Source organism: Lithobates pipiens, unplaced genomic scaffold (assembly GCF_037356315.1).
Source record: "Lithobates pipiens isolate NorthernLeopardFrog02 unplaced genomic scaffold, aLitPip1_a1.2 Scaffold_8, whole genome shotgun sequence".
Taxonomy (NCBI): domain Eukaryota; kingdom Metazoa; phylum Chordata; class Amphibia; order Anura; family Ranidae; genus Lithobates; species Lithobates pipiens.
In genome coordinates this window covers 165,013,625-165,039,742 of record NW_027507903.1, presented here as the reverse complement: position 1 = coordinate 165,039,742, position 26,118 = coordinate 165,013,625, and the positions used below count along the sequence as shown (strand labels likewise).

General features: G+C 44.9%; 1 protein-coding gene across 1 annotated transcript in view; it reads right to left on the bottom strand.

Moving 5' to 3' along the window:
• SEMA3E (semaphorin 3E) overlaps window positions 1–26,118 on the bottom strand; it is a 234,121-nt gene that overhangs the window by 55,646 nt on the left and 152,357 nt on the right. Inside the window, exon 5 of the mRNA XM_077472771.1 lies at window positions 19,441–19,534. Within this exon, the coding sequence (XP_077328897.1) occupies window positions 19,441–19,534 (94 nt within the window). The remainder of the gene's footprint in view (window positions 1–19,440; window positions 19,535–26,118) is intronic.

Genomic DNA, 26,118 nt, shown 5'->3' with positions numbered 1-26,118 from the left:
TACTTCCTAACTATTACATGACAGCATTATTGGACCAAATGAAAGCTTGGTTTGAACCAGAGTCCGAGAAACTCTGGGTACAAATTGAGAAATCCACACTGAACAATAGGGACTTACCTTCCCTACTAATAGTCAAACTGACAAATAATCAAATAATATGCCCAAACTTTCCATCAATAGCAGCAACCCTATCAGCTTGGGAAACATTTAATATGCAGCTTGACCCTCACTCTGAATCACACCAGGAGGACCTACCTCTGCAGGTGTATGAATATTTGATTCCTAATCTTAGAATCTACCCCTGGCTGCAAGATAATGATAATGACATATAAAGAACTACTATCGAAACAACCAAAAGCCACCTCATACACCCTGATCTCACCAAAACACTGGATCGGCCTCCCTGGCACATGCCCCTCTACCCTTCCTGACTGTTTACAACAGCATCTCTCCGTTCAGCCGCCCCGTGAGACGGTCGCGGGTATGCCCGCGGCGATCGAGTCCGCGGGACCCACGGCCAGACTCACGGGGGTCCCCACCAGCACACGAGCGCCCCGCTGGAGGCGCGCTCGCGATGGCAGGGCGGCATTAAAGATTGGACGTACCTGTACGCCAATATGCCTGCCCGTGCCATTCTGCCGACGTACATAGGCGTGCGCTGGTCGGGAACTGGCTAAAAAGGGAATTTACTCCAGGGATAAAACGATTATTATGACACTTTAGAAAACTCTGGTTCGGCCGAATCTGGAGTATTCCATCCAGGTCACCAATCCTCAGAAGGGATGTGCTGGAGCTGGACAAAGTCCTGAGAAGGGCAACTAAATTAATATGGGGACTGGAGGACCTCACTTATGAGTAGGGATGAGCCGAACACCCCCCCGGTTCGGTTCGCACCAGAACTTTCGAACGGACCCCAAATTCGTACGAACGTTAGAACCCCATTGAAGTCTATAGGACTCGAACGTTCGAAATTAAAAGTGCTAATTTTAACGGCTAATATGCAAGATACTGTCCTAAAAAGGGTTTGGGGACCTGGCTCCTGCCCCAGGGGACATGGGTCAATGCAAAAAAAAGTTTTAAAAACGGCCGTTTTGGCGGGAGCACTGATTTTAATGACAATTAAAGTGGAAAAAAAAGTGAAATATCCCTTTAAATATGGTGCCTGGGGGGGTGTCTGTAGTATGCCTGTGAAGTGCCACGTGTTTCCCGTGTTTAGAACAGTCCCTGCACAAAATGACATTTAACGGAAATAACTTCATTTAAAGCTGCTTGCGGTTTTAATGTTATATCTGGTTCCTGCAATATGGTTGAAAATCATTGAGAAAAATGGCATGGGTAGCCCTCCCTGCCCATTACCAGCCCCTTTGGGTCTTGTACGCATATTAAGGGGAACCCCGTACCCATATTAAAAAAAGGAAATGCGTGTGGCCCCCAGGCCCTATATACTCAGAACAGCAGTATACAGGCGGTGCAAACAAGACAGGGACTGTGTAGGTTTGTTGTGTTAAGTTAAATCTGTTTGTAATTTTCAACTGGTACATTTTTAAAGTGTAGCTGCAGTCAAAAAAAAAATTTTTAAGCTTTTTGGAAAACATAGGGAAGGGTTATCACCCCTGTATAATTTGTTTTGTCGTCCATCTTTTTTCATCTCACTTGCTGTTGTCTCCTTCCGTTTGCAAGTAGGAGATGTTTGTAAGTTGGATGTTTGAAAGTAGGGGCCTGCCCTATATGCTCTGCAGAAATGGCGGAACAAGGTGTTGGTTTTGCCACAACATTGTAAGCCCTCAAAGTGACTCTTGCTGGGCGCTGGAGCGCTCTGCTGTGAACGATTGTATCAAGAATTGTAATTACATGCCATTGTTGAACAGTGGTAGAAAAATTGACCTTTGGTGGTTGTGGTGCTGGTGCCACAACACTATAAGTCCTCACAGTTACTCTGGGTGGGCACAGGAACGGGCCCTCCTGTGAAATATTATATCAAGAATTGTAATTACATGTCCCTGTTAAACAGGGGCAGAAAAATTGGGCCTTTGGTGCTGGTGCCATGACACTGCAACCTCTCCCATATACTCTAGTTTTATTGCAGGAATTAGCCCTGCTGCAAAGCATTGCATCAAAAATTGTAATTAAACGCCCCTGTTAAACAGGGGCAGAAAAATTGGGCCTTAGGCATTGGTGCTGGTGCCACGACACTGCAACTTCTCCCATATACTCTTGTTTTATTGCAGGAATTAGCCCTGCTGCAAAGCATTGCATCAAAAATTGTACTTAAACGCCCCTGTTGAACAGGGGCAGAAAAATTGGGCCTTAGGCACTGGTGCTGGTGCCACGACACTGCAACCTCTCCCATATACTCTTGTTTTATTGCAGGAATTAGCCCTGCTGCAAAGCATTGCATCAAAAATTTTAATTAAACGCCCCTGTTAAACAGGGGCAGAAAAATTGGGCCTTAGGCACTGGTGCTGGTGCCACGACACTGCAACCTCTCCCATATACTCTTGTTTTATTGCAGGAATTAGCCCTGCTGCAAAGCATTGCATCAAAAATTGTAATTAAACGCCCCTGTTAAACAGGGGCAGAAAAATTGGGCCTTAGGCACTGGTGCTGGTGCCACCACACTGCAACCTCTCCCATATACTCTAGTTGTATTGCAGGAATTAGCCCTGCTGCAAAGCATTGCATCAAAAATTGTACTTAAACGCCCCTGTTAAACAGGGGCAGAAAAATTGGGCCTTAGGCACTGGTGCTGGTGCCACGACACTGCAACCTCTCCCATGTACTCTAGTTTTATTGCAGGAATTAGCCCTGCTGCAAAGCATTGCATCAAAAATTGTAATTATACACCCCTGTTAAACAGGAGCAGGAAAATTGGGCTGAGGGCATCACCCAGAAACAGAAATGTTCTTCCAACATATCATCGGAGGAGGAAGAGGATAGACAATTAACATAACAGGACAGTCACTCAGCATCAACATAGGCAGTCTTGAAGGGATGTGATATTTCAAAAAAAATTATTCGGTTACATCAGCTTCAGGTGCTTGATAGCTGTGGGTGATCCAAGACTGATTCATCTTGATGAAGGTCAGTCGATCAACTGATTCGGTAGACAGCCGCACCCTGTGATCGGTAACAAAGCCACCAGCAGCACTGAAGGTGCGTTCCGAAAGAACGCTGGATGCAGGACAGTCCAGTAGCTCAATTGCATACTGTGCAAGCTCTGGCCAGTGATCCATCCTCAAGACCCAGTAAGCCAGAGGATTTTCGGTGGGAAAGGTGTCCAAGTCTGACCTTGCCCCTAGGTATTCCTGCACCATGTAAATCAGACGCTGGCGATGGTTGCTGGAACCGATCATACCTTGGGGCTGCGGACTAAAAAATTGTGTGAAAGCATCAGTCAGACGGCCACCTTCTCCACCGCTCCTTCTGACCGATGCCTCAGCAACACGTTGTCCAGGACCAGGAGTTTGTAACCTCCCAGTCTCTGGGAACGCGTTGCACAGACCTTTCTGCAAGGCCTCCCGGAGATGTCTCATCCTCTGCTCCCTCTGCGATGGCAAGATAAGGTCGGCAACCTTACCCTTGTACCGTGGATCAAGGAGAGTGGCCAGCCAGTAATGGTCCCTCTCCTTGATCCGAAGAATATGAGGATTAGGGATGAGCCGAACACCCCCCGGTTCGGTTCGCACCAGAACTTTCGAACGGACCCCAAATTCGAACGAACGTTAGAACCCCATTGAAGTCTATGGGACTCGAACGTTTGAAATTAAAAGTGCTAATTTTAATGGCTAATATGCAAAATACTGTCCTAAAAAGGGTTTGGGGACCTGGCTCCTGCCCCAGGGGACATGGGTCAATGCCTAAAATGTTTTTAAAAATGGCCGTTTTGGCGGGAGCACTGATTTTAATGACGATTAAAGTGAAAAAAAAAAGTGAAATATTCCTTTAAATATGGTGCCTGGGGGGTGTCTGTAGTATGCCTGTGAAGTGCCATATGTTTCCCGTGTTTAGAACAGTCCCTGCACAAAATGACATTAAACGGAAATAACACCATTTAAAACTGCTTGCTGTTTTAATGTTATATCTGGTTCCTGCAATATGGTTGAAAATCATTGAGAAAAATGGCATTAGTAGCCCTCCCTGCCCATTACCAGCCTATTTGGGTCTTGTACGCATATTAAGGGAAACCCTGTACCCATATTAAAAAAAGGAAATGCGTGTGGCCCCCAGGCCCTATATACTCAGAACAGCAGTATACAGGCGGTGCAAACAAGACAGGGACTGTGTAGGTTTGTTGTGTTAAGTTGAATCTGTTTGTAATTTTCAACTGGTACATTTTTAAAGTGTAGCTCCAGTCAAAAAAACTATGTTTAAGCTTTTTGGAAAACATAGGGAAGGGTTATCACCCCTGTATAATTTGTTTTGTCGTCCATCTTTTTTCATCTCACTTGCTGTTGTCTCCTTCCGTTTGCAAGTAGGAGATGCTTGTAAATTGGATGTTTGAAAGTAGGGGCCTGCCCTATATGCTCTGCAGAAATGGCGGAACAAGGTGTTGGTTTTGCCACAACATTGTAAGCCCTCAAAGTGACTCTTGGTGGGCGCTGGAGCGCCCTGCTGTGAACGATTATATCAAGAATTGTAATTACATGCCATTGTTGAACAGTGGTAGAAAAATTGACCTTTGGTGGTTGTGGTGCTGGTGCCACAACACTATAAGTCCTCACCGTTACTCTGGGTGGGCACAGGAAGGGGCCCTCCTGTGAAATATTATATCAAGAATTGTAATTACATGTCCCTGTTAAACTGGGGCAGAAAAATTGGGCCTTAGGCACTGGTGCTGGTGCCACCACACTGCAACCTCTGCCATATACTCTAGTTTTATTGCAGGAATTAGCCCTGCTGCAAAGCATTGCATCAAAAATTGTACTTAAACGCCCCTGTTAAACAGGGGCAGAAAAATTGGGCCTTAGGCACTGGTGCTGGTGCCACCACACTGCAACCTCTGCCATATACTCTAGTTTTATTGCAGGAATTAGCCCTGCTGCAAAGCATTGCATCAAAAATTGTAATTAAACGCCCTGTTAAACAGGGGCAGAAAAATTGGGCCTTAGGCACTGGTGCTGGTGCCACCACACTGCAACCTCTCCCATATACTTTTGTTTGATTGCAGGAATTAGCCCTGCTGCAAAGCATTGCATCAAAAATTGTACTTAAACGCCCCTGTTAAACAGGGGCAGAAAAATTGGGCTGATGGCATCAACCAGAACCAGAAATGTTCTTCCAACATATCAGCGGAGGAGGAAGAGGATAGACAATCAACATAACAGGACAGTCACTCAGCATCAGCATAGGCAGTCTTGAAGGGATGTGGTATTTCAAAAAAAATTATTCGGTTACATCAGCTTCAGGTGCTTGGTAGCTGTGGGTGATCCAAGACTGATTCATCTTGATGAAGGTCAGTCGATCAACTGATTCGGTGGACAGGCGCACCCTGTGATCGGTAACAAAGCCACCAGCAGCACTGAAGGTGCGTTTCGAAAGAACGCTGGATGCAGGACAGGCCAGTAGCTCAATTGCATACTGTGCAAGCTCTGGCCAGTGATCCATCCTCAAGACCCAGTAAGCCAGAGGATTTTCGGTGGGAAAGGTGTCCAAGTCTGACCTTGCCCCTAGGTATTCCTGCACCATGTAAATCAGACGCTGGCGATGGCGATGGGTGCTGGATCATACATTGGGGCTGCGGACTAAAAAATTGTCTGAAAGCATCAGTCAGACGGCCACCTTCTCCACCGCTCCTTCTGACCGATGCCTCAGCAACACGTTGTCCAGGACCAGGAGTTTGTAACCTACCAGTCTCTGGGAACGCGTTGCACAGACCTTTCTGCAAGGCCTCCCGGAGATGTCTCATCCTCTGCTCCCTCTGTGATGGCAAGATAAGGTCGGCAACCTTACCCTTGTACCGTGGATCAAGGAGAGTGGCCAGCCAGTAATGGGCCCTCTCCTTGATCCGAAGAATACAAGGATCCTTCTGCAGGCTTTGCAGGATCAGGGAGGCCATGCAGCGTAGGTTAGCTGAGGCATTCGTTCCGGAGTCCTCTGGGTCACTAAGGACAACATGATCCGCAGCTACCTCCTCCCAGCCCCGTACAAGTCCACGTGTTTCTTGGGACTGTAAATCATCCCTACAAGACTGCTGCTGCTGCTGCTGATGCTGATGCTGAGTGCCAGCCTCCACCTCCATGCTGACACAATCATCCTCCTCCTCCTCTTCCTCCTCCTCATCCTCTTCCTGTGTGATGGGTGGCACAGCAGGAACACTGTCTGGATAAAGGGGGCTTCGAGAGGCAAGGAAGTCCTCCTCTTCCTGCCTCTGTTCTGCCTCAAGTGCCCTGTCCATTATTCCACGCAGCGTATGCTCCAAGAGGTGGACAAGAGGTACAGTGTCACTGATGCATGCACTGTCACTGCTCACCATCCTTGTGGCCTCCTCAAACGGTGACAGGACAGTGCATGCATCCCTGATCATGCCCCACTGGCGTGGTGAGAAAAAACCAAGCTCCCCTGACCCTGTCCTGGTGCCGTAGTCGCACAGGTACTCATTGATGGCCCTCTGCTGCGTGTGCAGCCGCTCCAGCATGGCCAATGTTGAGTTCCATCTGGTGGGCATGTCACATATAAGGCGGTTCTTGGGCAGGTTCAACTCCTTTTGGAGCTCAGCCAGCCGAGCACAGGCATTAAATGATCAGCGGAAATGCACACAGACTTTCCTGGCTTGCTTCAGGACATCCTGTAAGCCGGGGTACCTGCCCAAGAACCGCTGCACCACCAGGTTAAGGACGTGAGCTACACAGGGCACATGGGTCAGTTGTCCCTGTCGGAGGGCGGAGAGGAGGTTGGTGCCATTGTCGCAAACCACCATTCCTGGCTTAAGCTGGCGTGGCGTCAACCACCTCTCGGCCTGCCCCTGCAGAGCTGACAAAACATCCGCCCCAGTGTGGCTCCTGTCCCCAAAACAAACCAGCGCAAGCACGGCATGGCATCGTTTTGCCTGCGTACTTGCGTAGCCCCTGGAACGCCTACGGAGCACCGCTGGTTCTGAGGACAGAGCACTGGAAGAGGCCATGGAGGAAGAAGAAGAGGAGGGGGTGGAGGAGAGAGGTGTGTCACAACCAATAGTAGCATTTTGGAGGCATGGTGGCGGAACAACCTCCAACACTACTGCACCTTGTCCTGGATCCTTCCCAGCTGCCAGAAGAGTGACCCAATGGGCCGTGAAAGACAGGTAACGTCCCTGTCCATGCCTGCTGGACCATGAGTCAGCGGTAATATGCACCTTACCGCTGACCGCCCTGTCCAGCGAGGCAAGGACATTGCCTTCCACATGCCGGTAGAGAGCCGGAATCGCCTTCCGTGAGAAAAAGTGGCGTTTGGGGACCTGCCACTGAGGAACCGCACATTGTACAAACTCACGGAAGGGGGCCGAGTCTACCAACTGAAAAGGCAGCAGTTGAAGTGCTAGCAATTTAGCCAAGCTAGCATTCAACCGCTGGGCATGTGGATGGCTGGGAGTGAACTTCTTTCGCTGGTCCAGCAGCTGGGGCAGGGACATTTGCCTGCTATAATCGGACGTGGGTGTACCGCTAGCAGAGTTCCCGGAAGCACTTGGCTGTGACACACCTAATTCTACACCTTGATTCCTCTCAGAGCAGGTTTCAGAGAGGACTGAAGGTCTAGTGGGGTTGGAGATGCCAGCTGATGAGGAGCAAGAAGAGGTCCGCTTTGTTCTTTGGTGTGGGTCTTTGAGGTATGCTTGCCAACGAGCTGCATGGCAGGTCAACATATGTCTGGTCAAGCATGTGGTGCACAAGCGGCTGATGTTTTGGCCACATGAGATACGCTTGAGACATATGTTGCAAATAGCAGCGGTGCGATCTGATGCACTCGTCTCAAAAAAGGCCCACACCAAAGAACTTTTAAAATAACGCGCAGAGGCAGCACTCTGCACAGGCGGAGCTCTGCGGTGTGATTCAGTCGGTGTGCTGACCCTAAGCTGGCCCCCGGAGGGCATCCTGCCTCGTTGGACATGTGCCTCCTCCTCCTCCTACTTCTCCCTCCTTCCAGGCACCCACGTGGAGTCAGTGCCCTCATCATCCCCTCCCTCTTCATCGCTGTAGCAAACCTGGCAGTATGCTGCAGCTTGTGGAACATGACTGCCAGATTGCTGTCCTTCTTGAGCATCCCCTCTCTCTGCGCTCACGCTACTGCCTTCCTCTAGCTGAGTGTCATCATCAGAGCCCACCAAACACTGGGCATCCTCCTGGAGCATGCACCCAACACTGTGCTCAAAGAGTTCAGGAGACTCCTCAGGAGGACGTGGTGGGTCTAGGGAAGGAGTCACTGATGATGACATTGAGAGGAGGGAAGACGATGCGTTGGCAGCTGCTTTGCTACTACCCTGAGACTGGGTGAGAGAGGATGAGGAGGATGAAGAGGGCTTGGTCATCCACTCTACCAAGTCGTTGGCATGTTGCGGTTCAACATGTCCAGCTGCCGAAAAGAAGGACAAGCGTGTCCCATGGTCACGTGCTGATGACAATGCACCACGTCCACGACCAGCACTGTTGTCTCTAGACACAGAACCTGCTTGCCCTCTTTTATCGGCTCGCGCCTGTCTGCCTCTCCTTGCTGGCCTTCCAGACATGGTAATGGCCTGAAGGGAGTTGGGTAAAACAGCAGTTGGGTAGTGTATATTGTGCTGGAGGCACACAACACCCACTAACTCCTGCAGATGCCTTTATTATAGAACACCAGAGATAAAGGGGTATATACAGATGTATACTGTGCTGTGCTGGAGGCACACACAACTTCCAATAACTCCTGCAGATGGCAAGTGGGCTCAAATAGAGAACAGCTATGTAGGTGGATATAGCGGTATGTACTGGGTACAGAGCACATAGACAGCACGCACTATCTCCTAACACTACTGACTGCAAGCTCTATTATAAAAGATAGATCACTACTACTAGCTATATAGGGGAGGTGAATATAGCGGTGTATACTGCAGTCAGGGCACGCAGACAATAACCAGAGAACACCAGAGATAAAGGGGTATATACAGATGTATACTGTGCTGTGCTGGAGGCACACACAACTTCCAATAACTCCTGCAGATGGCAAGTGGGCTCAAATAGAGAACAGCTATGTAGGTGGATATAGCGGTATGTACTGGGTACAGAGCACGCAGACAGCACGCACTATCTCCTAACACTACTGACTGCAAGCTCTATTATAAAAGATAGATCACTAGCTATATAGGTGAGGTGAATATAGCGGTCTATACTGCGGTCAGGGCACGCAGACAATAACCACTACACAACAGCAAGATAGAAAATCGGCCGAAAACGATTGGTGTGTACTGTGTTGAAGGTACACAGAACACCCACTGCTTCAGACGCCAACACACTACACGAGGCCGCCGCGATGGCGGCCTTATATAGTGTGGGGCGTGCACTACACAGCCTGAGCTATGATTGGCCACAGGCATCCTGCCTGTGGCCAATCATGGCTCTCCTCGCTGCTGGCGCTGCGATTGGCCAAGCATGCGGGGTCACAGTGCATGCTTGGCCAATCATGAGCCAGCAATGCATTGCGCCATCGCAGTGCATTGTGGGCCGTGAGCGCCACACGAATTTTATGCGAACGGACCAAAATGTTCGGACTTCGCCGAACGGACGAACAGCCAATGTTCGAGTCGAACGTACGTTCGACTCGAACACGAAGCTCATCCCTAATGAGGATCCTTCCGCAGGCTTTGCAGGATCAGGGAGGCCATGCAGCGTAGGTTAGCTGAGGCATTCAGTCCGGAGTCCTCTGGGTCACTAAGGACAACATGATCCGCAGCTACCTCCTCCCATCCACGTACAAGTCCACGTGTTTCTTGGGACTGTAAATCATCCCTACAAGACTGCTGCTGCTGATGCTGAGTGCCAGCCTCCACCTCCATGCTGACACAATCATCCTCCTCCTCCTCTTCCTCCTCCTCATCCTCTTCCTGTGTGATGAGTGGCACAGCAGGAACACTGTCTGGATAAAGGGGGCCTTGAGAGGCAAGGAAGTCCTCCTCTTCCTGCCTCTGTTCTGCGGTACAGTGTCACTGATGCATGCACTGTCACTGCTCACCATCTTTATGGCCTCCTCAAACGGTGACAGGACAGTGCATGCATCCCTGATCATGCCCCACTGGCGTGGTGAGAAAAATCCGAGCTCCCCTGACCCTGTCCTGGTGCCGTAGTCGCACAGGTACTCATTGATGGCCCTCTGCTGCGTGTGCAGCCGCTGCAGCATGGCCAACGTTGAGTTACACCTGGTGGGCATGTCACATATAAGGCGGTTCTTGGGCAGGTTCAACTCCTTTTGGAGCTCAGTCAGCCGAGCACAGGCATTAAATGATCGGCGGAAATGCACACAGACTTTCCTGGCCTGCTTCAGGACATCCTGTAAGCCGGGGTACCTGCCCAAGAACCGCTGCACCATCAGGTTAAGGACGTGAGCTACACAGGGCACATGGGTCAGTTGTCCCTGTCGGAGGGCGGAGAGGAGGTTGGTACATTGTCGCAAACCACCATTCCTGGCTTAAGCTGGCGTGGCGTCAACCACCTCTCGGCCTGCCCCTGCAGAGCTGACAAAACATCCGCCCCAGTGTGGCTCCTGTCCCCAAAACAAACCAGCGCAAGCACGGCATGGCATCGTTTTGCCTGCGTACTTGCGTAGCCCCTGGAACGCCTACGGAGCACCGCTGGTTCTGAGGACAGAGCACTGGAAGAGGCCATGGAGGAAGAAGAAGAGGAGGGGGTGGAGGAGAGAGGTGTGTCACAACCAATAGTAGCATTTTGGAGGCATGGTGGCGGAACAACCTCCAACACTACTGCACCTTGTCCTGCATCCTGCCAGAAGAGTGACCCAATGGGCCGTGAAAGACAGGTAACGTCCCTGTCCATGCCTGCTGGACCATGAGTCAGCGGTAATATGCACCTTACCACTGACCGCCCTGTCCAGCGAGGCAAGGACATTGCCTTCCACATGCCGGTAGAGAGCCGGAATCGCCTTCCGTGAGAAAAAGTGGTGTTTGGGGACCTGCCACTGAGGAACCACACTGTCAGGACCTGGACTTGAACCTGGGACCTCAGCTGTGTCTGGCAATGAATCTTCTCTCTGAGCTATCTGAGATGCTGGACAGTTCCTTGTCAGATCCTTTTGACAACCCTGCCTTGTACCTTGATTTCAGCTGAACCTTGAACTCTTTGCTCCTCCCATGAACTTCCTGATATAAGCCATGTCTCTGCACTTCCTCCTTGCCAAAATATTGTGCCATCTCCAGCCTGTATTTCGCTCCCGTCTTCTCTGCTGCCGCTTATATTTGCTACTGCTCGTTATCGACCCTTGGCTTGTTCCACGACTACGCTTCTGCCTGATCCCAATCTGCAACAACTCGTTACCGACCTTTTGGCTTGCTTTCTGACCACGCTTCTGTTTGATCCTTACCTGCTCATCCGCTACTGAACCCCGGCTTGCTCACCTCCTGGTGGGGCGATCCTGAGGACCGCGACCTGGTACTAACACGCAGCTAAATCCATCTCTACCATCTGGAGCTCTGGTGAAAACCGGTTAGTACTTAGACTCCGCACCTCAGGTGAACCCGTGTCATCAGCCAGGGTGACCTGTGTGAATATCTGCTCTGCTGCTATAGCTACTGGCCTCTGAGCCTGACTCCAGATCGTGACACGCACATTGTACAAACTCACGGAAGGGGGCCGAGTCTACCAACTGAAAAGGCAGCAGTTGAAGTGCTAGCAATTTAGCCAAGCTAGCATTCAACCGCTGGGCATGTGGATGGCTGGGAGTGAACTTCTTTCGCCGGTCCAGCAGCTGGGCCAGGGACATTTGCCTGCTATAATCGGACGTGGGTGTACTGCTAGCAGAGTGCCCGGAAGCACTTGGCTGTGACACACCTAATTCTACACCTTCATTCCTCTCAGAGCAGGTTTCAGAGAGGACTGAAGGTCTAGTGGGGTTGGAGATGCCAGCTGATGAGGAGCAAGGAGAGGGCCGCTTTGTTCTTTGGTGTGGGTCTTTGAGGTACACTTGCCAACGAGCTGCATGGCAGGTCAACATATGTCTGGTCAAGCATGTGGTGCCCAAGCGGCTGATGTTTTGGCCACGCGAGATACGCTTGAGACATATGTTGCAAATAGCAGCGGTGCGATCTGATGCACTCGTCTCAAAAAAGGCCCACACCAAAGAACTTTTAGCATAACGTGCAGAGGCAGCGCCCTGCACAGGCAGAGCTCTGCGGTGTGATTCAGTCAGCGTGCTGCCCCTAAGCTGGCCCCCGGAGGGCATCCTGCCTCATTGGACATGTGCCTCCTCCTCCTCCTCCTCCTCTCTCCTACCAGGCACCCACGTGGAGTCAATGCCCTCATCATCCTCTCCCTCTTCATCGCTGTAGCAAACCTGGCAGTATGCTGCAGCTTGTGGAACATGACTGCCAGATTGCTGTCCTTCTTGAGCATCCCCTCTCTCTGCATTCACGCTACTGCCTTCCTCTAGCTGAGTGTCATCATCAGAGGCTACAAAACACTGGGCATCCTCCTGGAGCATGTACCCAACACTGTGCTCAAAGAGTTCAGGAGACTCCTCAGGAGGACGTGGTGGGTCTAGGGAAGGAGTCACTGATGATGACATTGAGAGGAGGGAAGACGATGCGTTGGCAGCTGCTTTGCTAGTACCCTGAGACTGGGTGAGAGAGGATGAGGAGGATGAAGAGGGCTTGGTCATCCACTCTACCAAGTCGTTGGCATGTTGCGGCTCAACATGTCCAGCTGCCGAAAAGAAGGACAAGCGTGTCCCATGGCCACGTGCTGATGACAATGCACCGCGTCCACGACCAGCACTGTTGTCTCTAGACATAGAGCCTGCTTGCCCTCTTTTATCGGCTGGCGCCTGTCTGCCTCTCCTTGCTGGCCTTCCAGACATGGTAATGGCCTGAAGGGAGTTGGGTAAAAAAGCAGTTGGGTAGTGTATATTGTGCTAGAGGCACACGACACCCACTAACTCCTGCAGATGCCTTTATTATAGAACACCAGAGATAAAGGGGTATATACAGATGTATACTGTGCTGTGCTGGAGGCACACACAACTTCCAATAACTCCTGCAGATGGCAAGTGGGCTCAAATAGAGAAGAGCTATGTAGGTGGATATAGCGGTATGTACTGGGTACAGAGCACGCAGCCAGCACGCACTAGCTCCTAACACTACTGACTGCAAGCTCTATTATAAAAGAGATCACTAGCTATATAGGTGAGGTGAATATAGCGGTGTATACTGCGGTCAGGGCACGCAGACAACAACCACTACACAACAGCAAGATCGAAAATCGTCTGAAAACGATCGGTGTGTACTGTGTTGAAGGTACACAGAACACGCACTAACTCCTGCAGATGCCTTTATTATAGAACACCAGAGATAAATGGGGTATATACAGATGCATACTGTGCTGTGCTGGAGGCACACACAACTTCCAATAACTCCTGCAGATGGAAAGGGGGCTCAAATAGAGAAGAGCTCTGTAGGTGGATATAGCGGTATGTACTGGGTACAGAGCACGCAGACAGCACACTCTAGCTCCTAACACTACTGACTGCAAGCTCTATTATAAAAGATAGATCACTAGCTATATAGGTGAGGTGAATATAGCGGTGTATACTGCGGTCAGGGCACGCAGACAACAACCACTACACAACAGCAAGATCGAAAATCGGCCGAAAACGATCGGTGTGTACTGTGTTGAAGGTACACAGAACACCCACTGCTTCAGACACCAACACACTACACAAGGCCGCCGCGCTGGCGGCCTTATATAGTGTGGGGCGTGCACTACACAGCCTGAGCTATGATTGGCCACAGGCATCCTGCCTGTGGCCAATCATGGCTCTCCTCGCTGCTGGCGTTGCGATTGGCCAAGCATGCGGGGTCACAGTACATGCTTGGCCAATCATGAGCCAGCAATGCACTGCGCTATCGCAGTGCATTGTGGGCCGTGAGCGCCACACAAATTTGGCGCGAACGGACCAAAATGTTCGGACTTCGCCGAACGGACGAACAGCCGATGTTCGAGTCGAACGTATGTTCGACTCGAACACGAAGCTCATCCCTACTTATGAGGAACAACTACAAGCGCTAAATGTATTCTCCCTGGAGAAGAGACGCTTGAGAGGGGATATGTTTGCGATGTACAAATATTTAAATGGTGATCCCAGTGTAAGTATGAAACTTTTCAGTCCCAGGGTGTGTAAGAGGACATGGGGCCACACTATGAGACTGGAAGAGAAACGGTTTAACCTTAAGCTGCATAGGGGGTTTTTCACTGTCAGGGCGGTAAGGATGTGGAACTATGTTCCACAATCGGTGGTGTTGGCAGGAATTATGGATAGTTTTAAAAGACTCTTGGAAGTGTATCTTAACATAAACAATTTAAGGGGATATGGGAAATTATTTATTTTCTACACACACATACACCTACACAGGTTGAACTGGATGGACTGTTGTCTTTATTCAACCGTATCTACTAGGTTACTTTGTTACTATGTAATATTTTTTTCTACCCAGTAAGAATGAGGTCTCAATGTATGTGTAGTGCAAAGCGTATGTAGTACATAAGAGTAATACACACACACACACATATACACATACTGTACACAAATGTAATACATCTGGCCATGGTACCCTTTATATACTGCTAGAGATCCACAAACTAGCAAGAGAGCTTAAATCAGGCAAATTACCTTTTAAAGATTTAAAAAGTTATGTCACTATACAGTATACTACATCTAAAAATGTAGAATGAAACTGAAGTTTATGTATGGCCTTAGTAAGTATGTGTGTGGGGTAGAGACCTTAGACTGTGGGAAGAGACTAATTTGAATGTACAGTATATATCGAAAGTATTGCCTAAATTGTTGGTGCGATATAAATATCTGTAATAAATATATACCTATGCATTTTATTTTAGTAACACCATTTACTGTAGGCTTTTGGTAAAATTTCAGAAGGAAGAACAAAATAAAAAAGAAATAGAAGAAAAAGTGGAAGAAACAGCTTTTTTGCTGTTTAGTCCATTTTTTGGTGCATTTTGTAAAGTAAATGTTTGCCTATACTTAGGACAATGCCCACCTGCATGCACACAGGAGACCTATTGAATGTTGAAACCATGGTCCACTGCCACTATATAATAGCAATATGGACAGTAATATACTGCAACAAATGGTATTGGTAGAACTTTTTACAAATATATCTTTCTTTGTATTGCATGACCTCAATTTAGGCAAAATATTACTTGTTGATAGGCATGCAACACGTTTTTAAATATACACTAGTAAAATAAAGTTCTTTGTTACTTAGGACAACTGGTGCATTGATGTGACAGCACATGTAATTTACAGTGTGTAGCACTAAACCCAATTTACATTTTTCTTTTAACTGTCTACAGAACATAGCTAACTGGACTTAGAAACCACAGTTTACACTTGTGAGCAGTGTTGATGAAAGTTTATGTGGATAGGCTCTGTTAGCACATATTTCAATCAACCTTACACAAAGGACCATTGTTGGGCAGTAAAGGCTGTATCCAATCGCTCAGAGAGGGAGTTCTTTGGAGTATATATAAAACATTGAACATCAATGTAAAACATATAATATATGGAGCATTTCAGTAGTAACAACAATGTGTCTGTATTATATGAACTTTATAAAACCAGTTAAATGAATAAATATTAGAATTAACATTTTGTAGCTATATTCCACTAAATTTTGTGACTTTTGTGAAAGACAAATAGTGAATTCCAGACTTCAAGCTTACAACTTTAATTGAAACAAAAACATAGTCTGAAACGGAAATACATTTTTTCTTAGTTTCTATTATAAAATCTTGAAAATAGGTAATTTTTCTTCTTCACTAATGTGCGCTGATGAGCCTCACTGATAGGCAGCACTGGTGGGCACTGATAGGGGGCACTGATGGGCACTGATAGGCAGCACTGATGGGAACTGATAGCTGGCACTGATAGGCACTAATATGTGCCACTGATTGGTAGCACTGATGGGCACTGATTGGCACTACTGTCGGGCACTGATCGGCACTGATAGGCAGCACTGATGGGAACTGTTGGGCTGCATTGATAATCAGGCAAGTGTGTTTACATCATGATCAGCTGTGATTGGGCACGGTAAAGAGCTGCTGATTGGTTCTTTACCCTGATCTAGGATCAGCTGTGTCCAGAGGACATATGATGCCCTTTCAGAACTGGCCGACCACACCAGAGCACCATCATTTTGTTATAGCACAGTCGCCAATTGGTTAAAAAGATATTTATTTATGTGTACATGGTAGCGGTGTGTCTGCAATAATTCATTCTCCTAGTGTAGCTAGCATACTCTTGTGATATAAATACTGTGCATACTTTTCTTTTTATTATAATTTTTTTGTTTTTTGTTTTTTTACATGTATTGTGTTCATGTGAATATAGAGTGGTTCTTGACAGCCAGCCTAACCATCATCTTGATACACCCAGCTTTCAGTGACAAATTGATTGTCAAAGGGGATGAATTTTAGTACATTCTCACATACTGTATATGCAGATAGCTGCCTCTGGCTTCTCCATACCTCCAACATGTATCCAAGGTAGAGGGGAAAATATGATGAATGAAGACAGGGTCCTGCTACCATCATGTGAGCTGTTTGTATTTTTTTTTCTTGAGCATAACACAAGGTGGAAGATTTGTAATTGAATAAGAAGACTGTGCAAATCCTTGGGCGTGACCTCAAAACTAGTGTTGGGCAAACATGAGTTTAGGCTGAACATTTGCCTGTTCGGCCGTTCGTAGATTAAAAAAGAAATAGCAACATGGTGGCCCCCCTTAGTCCATACCAGGCCCTTCGGGTTCTTGAATAGATTTTAAGGAGAATCCCACACCAAAATTAAATTGAAAAATGGTGTGCGCCCTGCCCTCCTGAACCATACCAGGCCACATGCCCTCAACATGGGGGGGGGGGGTGGGTGCTATAAATCCATTGTCAATCATGCCATCTGTCAGACCCAAAAAATAAAAGCAATGCTCCACCTTCTAGGATGGCTAGCCCCCGAATACCTCCTCTGCGTTTTGATAGTTCTTCTATAGATAAGGGCAGGGTCATCTACCAATGTCACTTGATGGCCCCACCCCCTTGTAATGTCACAGACCCATGCCTCCCTGCCCCAAAGCATCCCCCTCATGTTGAGGGTGTTGTGATATGGCTGAACCAGAGTGACTCCATCTTTATAAGTTCCTATAAGATTAACTTGGGTTAATCTGCTAGCTAGTTTAAAGTTCTGTATTTACAGACTGTAGCAGTTTCCTATAAAGCATACATATAAGAAAATATAGCTTTCAAAAGCAGTTTTATTCTGTACTGTCTAAATAAAGAAATTGTGTCTCAATATGTCTGGGCCACCCCAGACATGACATAGGAATATAGGGAAGCAGGACTCATGACTGGAGTCATGAAAGCAGATGGCATAATTAATGATATGTAATGATATGTAATGTACACCTCTGTATTAACCACACCCATGTTCTATGCAATGATTGGCTAATAATAGCGTATATAAGTTTATATACCCGCCAAGAATTAAACCATATAAGCTTTGAACGTCAACTTTGACTCATTTCTTCTTGTGTTCAGAACAAAGCTCTCTCCTCAGTGCTGCAGTGCTGAGCGGGTTCCCTATGTGTGGTAATTTCCATAATTATACCTAGCTGTCAGGTATATAGAAATACCATTTTAATCACAACAGTTTTGGAGGCACTGGCTGAAATTTGGATTTAGGACTTGACGGGGTGGGTGGTCAAACTTTGACTTTGGTGAAGTAAACGAATAATTGTTTATTGCCTTAGCTTTGACAGAAACAACCTTGGTCGGTTTAATTTTAATTAAGAAGAGAATTGTGAGATGGACCAGGCTGTTAAGAAGTGGCTCTTGGGAAGCCTGTGTCCTGTGGGACTGTTGAGAAGTTTAAAATGTAATATTACGCTCTTTTTGGGAAAGAGAATAAGATAAGGGTAATAGGGCAATTACCAATTACTACCGGGACCCACAAAACTTTTGCTCTATCTGGCTTTTCTTGTCTATCACATTTGCATAAAAGTAATAAGATATCTGTTGTGTTGTGTGGGATACAGGGCTGTATGGGGTAAGGCAGCCCTGGTTCTCACTGTTATATTATGTACCAAAAGGGGCAAATTAGATTAGAGTGAAGTAAATTTCCCTTGTTATGTTCAGGTATCGTGGAAAGGGTGAGTACTGTTATATGCCTGTTCATATAAGTTTGCTAAGGTATTCTTTGAAGAGAAGATGGTATAGTATATGAATAATATGACTCATTTTCTAGTATGTTGGTTATGAAGCTTTGGAATGACAGGTGCTTGATTCTGCTTGAAAAGTGCCTAATTTGTTTGGACATGTTTAACATGTGTTTTGGTAACTCTTGGAATGGTATCGGAATGGTACTACTGGACAACCGCTAGAAAAATCTTGGTTGTCCAGTAATGAAGTCAATGGGGACGATTCAGTACATAAGTTGAGACAATCTGTTTTTGTACCAAATGCACAAAGACACTACCGTGAGCATGGGGACACCTAGAATAAAGGAGAAAGGATGGGGTTAGTCCCAGGGAAGAGCCCGTAGATCTACCAGAAAGAGATCCTGGTCGACCACACAGAAACCACTCCGACATCCATGAAGGAAAAGAGACATTATAGAGATGGAAGTCTGGGAGACCATCTCCTGTGAAAAGTGTTCTAGGGTACTCAATTTCAGCCACAAAAACCATTGCTGCCAAACAAATTGTGTAATCGGAGAATATAGCATCCAGTAAAAAGTAGAGAGAAGGGGAAATCTGAATAATTTGGAGGAGGTATAAAGTTTAGGGAGGGTATCAAGGTATCAATTTTGATTGTGTTTACTCTTCCAAACCCGGAAATATTCAACAAATGCCCCACTAACGACCAATTAAAATGTCCTATAGTTTAGAGCATACAAGTCACTGAGTTCAGCCAGTATAGCTGCAACAAGTATTACTATAGTATACTTCACAACAGCACCCTAGGGCACCTTCTTGCATTGTTGAACCACTGCATAGTAGTATGAGCACTAAGTTGGCCCTAATTTGCCATAAAACTTGTAGATTGTAGGTGTCACTGGAACTCATGCATAGGTTTTCACAAAACACCAAAAAATAAACAGCATTATAAATAGCAATGTCAAAAAGTAAAACAAGCCATATTTGTGTAAGTTTGACTTCTCTGAGTACAAAATATACTCACAAAGGTAAAAAAAAATCACATTTACCTGTTAATATTGATGTAACAGAAGAATTTCGGTCAAACGGACATCTTCCACGTCCTCTCTCAGGTCTTTGAGGTTCATAATGGAAAACATGTTCCTTTAATATTATAAATAAAATATAAAGTTTTGTTTATTATATGATATGACAATTGAATAGATGGCATACCAAGCTGCAAAAAAGAGCATATGGACAAATATATATAATATAGATTTTTACAATACAATTCTTGTGAACCTTGCAGACATCTTGTGGTATTTTCAAATTGTAAAGTTTGGGTTACAAGGAAGTCATACCAATAGTGAATTTTGACATGCATATTTGTATTTTCAACTCTACCAAATTACAATGATGATGATAATCATAATACTAGCTCTGGGCTACCTTATACTCTATTTGAAGGCATTGCAGTCAGTTACAGTACATTACATCACATTAGAGGGTAATTCATAAGTCACATCAAGAAGTGCCAAGTTTTATAGCATCTGTATATGTTGGATGAGGAGATTTTCAATATAGAGGACATCCATGTGTATTTTCCATCTATTTTATCAAAACCACTTTTTTTTAGTAATCATGGACAGTGGCAAGGTTTTCCTAATTTTCATTACTAGTTCATTGAGTCATTGCACTTGTTGCTAGCATATAAACTGTGTAACGTGACTAGGTAGCATATACAGTAAATATATAAATATATACAGTAGATTCCGATATTAAGCACATTGGTGATACTTTAAAGACAGTTTGTTTTTATTCACCTATTTGGGATGATATCATAATTTTTATCCAGTGTTTATATCTTTAATAAAAGGTCTTATTTTTTAATACCATATGATCTTTTAAATGATGGAGAAAATTAATGAAGTTAACTTAAGGAAAAATCCAGTAAAATTACCAGGAAAATATACTTTATGATACTAATAATAATAATAATTAAAGCAGATGCTGATTTGAATATTATCCTTGATTTTCAGAAATCTATGTAGTAAAAAAGTATGGCATTGTTGGTTTTGTGGAGAATACAAAGATAGGATCTGTTAACCACAATATTTGTAAAGTGGGATTTCCAGATAAGGCTTTTTCCTGTAATTTTTGGTAAATTAGATTTTTAAAATGACCAATTTTCCTCACAGAGTTCTGAGTATTGACTGTAGTGTTTTTCCAGCTTTGATCTGCTGTTTAGCAGTCTCTACAATTTTAAGATTAAGCAATACAACCAAATAAATACATTTAAATTGCCCACATATTATTACGGTACATTGCACACATATGTGTTCACTACTTGGAAGAAATATTTTTGAAAGGGTTACAGTTGTAAGCATAGCAACTTGTCCTCTATCAAAGAACTGAATGGGTGGTGCTAGCATCTACTAAAACAAGAAAACAGGACACAACTAGAAGACATACTAAGTGCATAGACAAAAGTTTCAGAAGCTACAGGGTGCATAACAATTATCATTTCAAAGATGTTAGCATCTAAGAACAGCTTGTGACTGCTGGAAACAGTTTGGAGTCAGGTGGAGTCACTATTTCACATGTTGCTTGTGTTCCTCTCCACATGTTGACAATTACAGTTGAAGAGGGATTACAATTATATGATAATATCTATTAGATAAGGTTGTAACCTTTGGGGATTCTGATATTTTGACATCAGCTTATTTTATGAATAAGAAATATGCAAATTAAAAAAAATTGGAAACAGCCACTCAAGTTCAGTCTCCAACAGAGTGACACTTTGAGAAGGTTTTAAAACATTATAAGTAATAGTTTATTATGGATTCATTATTTAATTTCTGAACTATATCCTACCTGAACACATGAAAAATTTGCTTTTACTGCTATAATAACATTTTCTCTTATGGGCATATCAAAAATTATTGGAGATTTTGTGCAATGTGTAAACTGGTTGCCTACTCTCTCATCATACAAGACATTAGGGTAAATTTTTTCATACTGGAGTGCTGTGCCATCTGTATTTTGCAACAATATGGAAAAGGAGTGCGTATTCGTCCATTTAAAACAAAACATATTGTACCTGTTTATTTTTAAAAACTATTTATTTATAGTCTTTGATTTAAAAATAAACGTAATACAGGGTGCACCTATAACACACGTTTCTCAGTTTTATTTAACCAGTTCCATTCTGGGCCATAGACAAATGATGCCAGCAGGAACACCTCCTCCCTCTGGATGGATGTCCAAAAGTTCTCGCTGCTCCTGCGGGCCCCCGGGGGCCCTCAGCATGGCAATCAGGGATGAGGCGTGTCCCTTGGAAATTGCCTCTTTACCACGTGACCGGCTGTGTCCAACAATCACAGCCGGTCACATGTGTCATGCTCGTGATCGCCGCTTGTGCGTGCGGCAGCATGGCAATTGGGGATAAGGCGTTTCCCTCCGGCACAGCCCACTCCTGATCAGGGTAAAGATTTCATTGGCTCTTTAACAAGTGACTGGCTGTGTCCAATCACAGCCAGTCGCATGTGTTGTGCTCATGATCGCTGCTTGTGCACACCCCGGTGGCGCGCAGTGCAGCGATCAGGGATGAGGCATGTCCCTCGATCAGGGTAAAGAGCTAATGAAATTGGCTCTTTACCACATGACTATCTGTGTCCAATCAAAGATGGTCACAAATGTCAACAAATGGCTATAGTGCAATTTCTGGGTTCTCCTCTTCAGTGTGTAAAGAGGAGACCTAGAAGAAAAATGTTTCAGCAATAAAGCAATATGCCCTGATTGCCCCACAAATAAAGAGGAACTGTCACCAGCCCATTAGAGTACCCGAGTACCTGCCACCAGCCCCAGAATACTTGTCACAGCCTATCAGAGTACCTGTCACCAGCCCCAGAGTACCTGTCAGCCCATCAAAGTACCTGTCACCAGCCCCAGAGTACCTGTCACCAGCATCAGAGTACCTGTCACCTGCATCAGAGTACCTGTCATGGCCCATCAGGGTACCTGTCACCAGCATCAGAGTACCTGTCCCCAGCCCATCAGAATACCTTTCACCAGCCCATCAGAATACCTGTCACCAGCCCATCAGAGTACCTGAGTACTTGTGACCAGCTCATCAGAGTACCCTAGTACCTCTCACCAGCTCATCAGAGTACCCGAGTACCTGTCACCAGCCCTTGCCTCATAGAATATATGTTGGGGCATTTGCTTTTCAAAATTGAGTCATTTTGTGGGTGTCTCCATTGTCCTGGTGCTCCAGGACCTTCAAAAGTGTGATAAGTTGTCAGGAAACGAAATGTGTAATTAATGTTCCTAGAATGCCTGATGGTGCTCCCTGTATGTTGGGCTTCTCTATGTGGCCTGGCTGTGTAAAAGCCTCACACATGTGGTATGGTCATACTAAGGACGAGTAGCAAAATATATTTTGAGGTGTAATTTTTGTTATTTACATGCTATGTGTTAGAAAATCGTGTACATTGACAACTTTGTGTAAAAAAAAATACATTTTCATTTTCTTTCCACATTTTCCAAAAAACTTGTGGCAAAAAATGAAATGTTCAAAAGACTCATAATGCCTCGTAGATTATACGTTGGGGTGTTTGCTTTCCAAAATGGAGTAATTATGTGGGTAATTCCACTGTCCTGGTGCTCCAGGACCTTCAAAAGTGTGATAGGTAGGAATGAAATATGATGTGTAATTTATGCTCCTAGGGCGCCTGATGGTTTTCCCTGCATGTTGGGCCTCTGTATGTGGCCAGGCTGTGAAAAAGTCTCATATATGAGGTCTTGCCATACTTAGGAGTAGCTGAATGTATTTTGCAGTGTAATTGGAAGTATGCTTATGCTGTGTGTGAGAAATAATGTTTTATTATTATGACAATTTTGTGTAAAAAAAAAATGTATATATTTCTTAATTTCCCAAGAATTGTGGGAAAAATATACAACTTCAAAAAACTCACCACACCTCTTACTAAACACCTCAGACTGTCTACTTTCCAAAAAGGGGTCATTTGGGGGGTATTTGTACTGCCCTGACATTTCGGGGCCTCTAGAAATTAGATAGGCCATCAGTACACCAGGTGTGATCAGGTGTGTTCAATTTCTAATAATATTTACCATAGTTTGTAAACTCTATAAATTGACTAAATAATATACACCAATTTGGGTTATTTTTACCAAAGATATGTAAAGATCCTTTGAAAATGAACCATGGGTGGGACAAAAACCACAACACGTGGTGACTTCATTTTCTGCTGGCCACTTCTGGTTCCGGTTTAACATTGTTAATGTTTTAATATGAACGGATCACCTGGAATTTTTGACTTTATACAATAAATATGCAGCTATATAGCTTCCTTTGCCATTTGTACCCATTCCTGGAGGTCCATTGAGGGTAACACCTTTTGTAGCTGGAGTTACAACCTGTGGACCACAGAGCCCAGCAGTCCTCATAACGTTTGCACACTTATGAATGGGATTCCAGGATTTCTGATGGCTTAGTGAGGACAACGCAAGCTGCAGTGATACAGCCAGTGAGACTACTAAGCCCAGCTACCCTCTCAAAGTGCATCCGACTTCTGTTATGGGAGTCCTGGATCTCTGGTGGGTGAGAGGGCACCCAGAGGGGAGCACACGTTTGCACTGATGTATGTCTTTGCACTTTATACAGCACATCTGATTAAGTTGAAGTTGCACTGGAAAAACCTCTTTGGAGTCACATGAACTTTTTTATATTAATTTATTTGTTCACTGGAATTTATGGACTTTATATATTGTTATTTTACCTTTGATATGAGTTTTTATGATTTCTTTGGTGATGTATTAGTATAGTATATGGTAGCGCTCTTATCTTATTCACATTTTTTAAAGGCACATCCACTTTGAGAGCAGCGCCCTTGAATGTTAGTAATCACTCATATTTATATTTCATTTTATTTTGATCACCAATTATCTTTTTTAGAATCACTTGTTAGCGCAGAAATCCACGGTGTTATACACTATTTACTTACATGTAGCAGTATAAATGTCCTAAATTTATGAACAAAAATGACTTATTTGCAAATTGTTATAATAGAAACTAAAAAAAAGTGTTTTTGCTCTTTTTTTAATTATGTCGCAAAAAACAAAACAAAAACTGTGGTGATTACATACCATCAAAAGAAAGCCCCATTTGTGTGAAAAAAATTATAACAATTTTGTTTGGATACAGTGTTGCATGACTGAGTAATTGTCATTCAAAGTTTGAAAGCTGAAAATTGGTCTGGGCAGGAAGGGGGTATAAGTGCCCTTTATTGAAGTGGATAAAAAAGAACCCAGTAGATGGATTGAAACTCAGCTGGTTCAGTAGGGATAGGCTGAATTTCAATCCATCTATGTTAGAGAACAGTATATCTACTGATTGATTGATCACTAATGCGCTTGCTGGAAAACTTTAGTTTAGTCAGTACTACAGCCAATATTTCAACTTAAAGCGGGAGTACGCCGGGAGTTCCGAAATTTTTTTTTTTAAAAGCCAGCAGCTACAAATACTGCAGCTGCTGACTTTTAAAATAAGCACACTTACCCGCCCAGCGCGCAGCGTCTCTCGGGTGCTGCCACCGCCATCTTGGGTATGGGAATCAGGAAGTGGAGCCTTTCGGCTTCATTTCCCGGTTCCCTACTGCGCATGCGCGAGTCGCGCTGCGCAATAAGGATGGACCCGCTGCCTCTGGGATCTGTGTGTTTCCCAACAGGCAGCGGGGGACTTTCAGAAAGGGGCGTAGATTCACGCCCCTTTCCGCAAAGAGCTATCCCGGAAGTGGGTGCAGATACCTGTACTGTACAGGTACCTGCACCCCCTCCCCCCTGAAAGGTGCCAATTGTGGTGCCGGAGGGGGGGAGGGTTCCAATGAGCGGAAGGTCCACTTTAGGGTGGACCTTCGCTTTAAGGTATTGTAAACAACATTTTAGCAGGGAATTAGATATAGATAGTCTGAAAAGAATTCAACAATTCTACTTGCTGTTTGAAACCGTTTGAGTATTTTATGTGTATTTAAAAAATATTAATTGCAGCCATGATCATAATAAATAAAGTACTTATTCATTCCCTTTAATCACTTGCTGACCACCTTCTGCATATATACTGCAGCAAAGCATCTCAGCTTTACAAACTGACATGCCTGTAATGTCACAGTCCTACTAAAAATCGCAGATCGCCACCATTACCAGTAAGAACAATACAAAAAAAATCTCTAAATCTATCCCCTATTTTGTAGATGCTATAACTTTTGCGCAAACCAATCAATATGCAAATCAGTACGCTTATTGCAATTGGCCTAAATTGAAGAATACATTTTTTTATATATATTTTTTTTGGGGGGGATATGTATTAGAGCAGAAAGTAATAAAATATTGTTTTTTTTTCAAAATTGTCAGTCTTTTTTTGTTTATAGGTCAGAGGTGATCAAATACCACCAAAATAAAAAAAGAAAACTCTATTTGTTGGGGAAAAAAGTACATAAATTTTGTTTGGATAGAGCGCCGCATGACTGCACAATTGTCTGTTAAAGCAGCGCAGTGTCGTAAAAAATTGCCTGTTCATTAAGGGGGTAAATCCTTCCAAGGCTGAAGTGGTTAAAGAGTCAGTCAAGTGTGTTTTCACAAATGTCAGAATTTGTAATTAATTATGTACAATATGAAAGACAGATGCTGTGTGTACAAAACCCAGTTTGTGGCCTGTGTGGCATTGGTCT